Source organism: Camarhynchus parvulus, chromosome 8 (assembly GCF_901933205.1).
Source record: "Camarhynchus parvulus chromosome 8, STF_HiC, whole genome shotgun sequence".
Classification (NCBI taxonomy): domain Eukaryota; kingdom Metazoa; phylum Chordata; class Aves; order Passeriformes; family Thraupidae; genus Camarhynchus; species Camarhynchus parvulus.
This window is the reverse complement of record NC_044578.1, coordinates 756,270-758,870: the sequence shown is the minus strand read 5'-3', so window position 1 is coordinate 758,870 and position 2,601 is coordinate 756,270. Positions and strand designations below refer to the sequence as shown.

The 2,601-nt window shown below is 62.6% G+C and overlaps 1 protein-coding gene across 1 annotated transcript in view; it reads left to right on the top strand.

Moving 5' to 3' along the window:
• Nucleotides 1-734: 734 nt before the first annotated feature.
• The window catches only part of LOC115906381 (cystathionine gamma-lyase-like), a 38,271-nt gene continuing 36,404 nt past the window's right edge, over nt 735-2,601 (top strand). The window contains exons 1-3 of the mRNA XM_030953529.1: nt 735-928; nt 1,345-1,426; nt 1,997-2,092. Of these exons, the coding sequence (XP_030809389.1) occupies nt 767-928; nt 1,345-1,426; nt 1,997-2,092 (340 nt within the window). The 5' untranslated portion in view covers nt 735-766. The remainder of the gene's footprint in view (nt 929-1,344; nt 1,427-1,996; nt 2,093-2,601) is intronic.

Here is a 2,601-nt window from a genome sequence, read left to right as displayed (position 1 = left end):
CTGGGCCCCAGAGCAGAGCCTTGGCACTGCTCTGCCCCTCCCTGTACACAGGGATACCCAGGGCTGAGGCCCCTCTCAGCTGGGGCTCCTCTCCAGGCTGAGCAGCCCCAGCTCCCTCAGCCTTGCCTGGGCACCGAGATGCTCCAGGCCCTTCTCAGCTCCAGGAGCTCCTGTCCCTGCTGTGCTGAGGGACAGAGCTGGGCACGGGGCAGGATCACCCCTGACCTGCTGGGAATGCTCTGCTGTGGCACCCCAGGGTCTCACTGGGCATTGCTGGCCAGGGATAGCTCGTTTTTCCTCAGGATGTCACTGGGCACTGCAGGTCAGGCACAGCTCCTTGTCCCTCAGCACCCGCAGGTCCTTCCCCCAGAGCAGCTCCAGCAGGTCCCCCCAGCCCGTGCCGAGCTGGGGTTATTCCCAGTGCTGAGGTACTGCAGGCAGCGCTGCCGGGCAGCCAGCACGCTGCTCCCCTGTGGGTCATTCCCGTGCTGCCGGGTTATTCCCGGTTCCTCCCGGGAAAGGCGCCCCTGGATCCCGGGAAGGCTCCCGGGAGCGGCCCCTCAGCGCGCAGCGCGCGGCGCCCCCCAGCGGGCGGGCGCTGCCTGTGCAGGGCGGGCCCCGCCCCGCCGGCAGCCAATGGGAGGGCGCGGGGACCCCGACCCGCCGGCGCCGCAGCCAATGAGGAGGCGCGAAAGCCGCGCCCTGCCGAGCCCGCGAGGTCGCTAAATGCAGCCGCGGTGAGGGCCGGTCCCTCAGAGCTGCGACCATGGCAGGTAGCAACGCATTCGGCTTCCTGCCGCTCTTCAAGCACTTCGCCACCCATGCCATCCACACCGGGCAAAAGCCCGAGCAGTGGAGCTCCTGGGCTGTCGTGCCACCCATCACGCTCTCCACCATATTCAAGCAGCGAGTACCCGGAGATGAGGAGGTGAGTGCGGCCAGCACGGGACCACCGAGCCCCGATGCGGCCCCGGCGTGTCCCGGCCGGGGGAACGGGAGGCGGCCGGTCCTGGGCAGGGCAGGGAGCTCCCGGCGCGGATGTTTCCCCACGTGGCAGCTCCTGGGCAAACGCGAGCATCTCGCTGGGCCGGGAGCGGGGCTCTCGCCCGGGGAGGCGGCGGAGTCTCCTCACGGGGCCATTGCAGAGCCGCCTGCCCGCGGTCCCGTGCCTGTGCTCCGGGATGGCCCTGCTGAGCGGCGGTGGGACCGGAGGAGCCGCTGTGGTCCCTTCCAGCCGGAGCCAGCCTGGGGCTCGCTGTTCCCGCTGCGGGCGGCGATCCGGAGAGGTTTATCCCAAGCTTTCCCTGTGCTCTCTCTGATGTTTGTTTCCTCTTCCCACCCCAGAAGTATATATACACCCGGTTCGGGAATCCGAACAGGCACGTCCTGGAGACGGTTGTTGCCGCCCTTGATGGAGCCGAATACTGTGAGTACCTCATGGGTTGGACAGGGCTTGGAGCAGCCTGGGACAGGGGGAGGTGTCCCTGTCCCCATGGCAGTGGTGGCACTGGGTGGGCTTTGGGGTCCCTCCATCCCAAACCATTCCATGATTCTGTCACCACAGCTCTGGCTGTTGGCTGTGGGCAGGGGCAGCCAAGGTGGGGAAGAGTCCAACACTTCTGGTTCAAACCCATCGCTGGGTTTGTCTGCTGCTTCCTCACTGTGGCTGATGCCTGGGCTGAGCTGGATCCATCCTTGTGCAGCGGCACTGGAGGCAGTGGGAGCAGGCAGCTGGTTTGGCAGGCAGCCCCAGGCTCCCAGTCTCATTCCGTTCCCAGTCTGTCCTAGTCTATTCCCGGTGTGTCCCAGTCTGTCCCAGTCTGTCCCAGTGCCCGTGCTGGTTCCATGCTGTGCACATCCATCCCCTGCTTTCACTGGCTCCACATTCCCAGTGAGGCAGTGACAGAACAGGTTCTTTGCAGAGGCCAAGGGAGGAAGGCCAAGGCAAGTCTGACTCGTTGTGTCACATTAAACACTGATGATCCTTTCTCCTCAGGCTTGGCTTATTCCTCTGGCATGGCAGCAATTCTGAACATCTGTCACCTGCTGAAGACAGGGGACACAATTATCTCCATGAATGAGGTGTATGAAGGTGGGTACAGCACCCAGTGGCTTCAGCCTTCTTTGTGCAGGGGACCAAACCTGTCTGTGGCTCTCAGGAGCTCTGAATTTCCCCTGTAGGACCTCACTGTTCTTTGAAGCCTGTTTTCATCAATCCCCTGCTCCTCACAGCTCCCCAGTGGCAGAGTGCACCCAGCTCTGCCAGAGTCCTTCTCTGAGCAGGGTGAGCTCCCTCCAGGTCCTGGGAACTTTCCCCTGCTCCTTGAAGCCTCAGCCTGGTTTCTGCAGGGCTGAATTTCATTGCTCCTCCTCTGGCTTGGTTTGTTACAAAGAAAGGGTTTCTCACAAAAGAACCTCCCAGACATCACTCAGATGTTCCCTTCAGCTCACAGAATGCACCTCCATGTTCCATCCCTTCCTGCTCAGATGGAAAACTGAGTCTCTGGGGATCAGCTTGGCAAAAGGACCCAATCAATGAATTTTTAATCCAGGCAGTGTTTCTGGTAGTGAGTGCTGCACACCCATTGATCACCTGTTGGA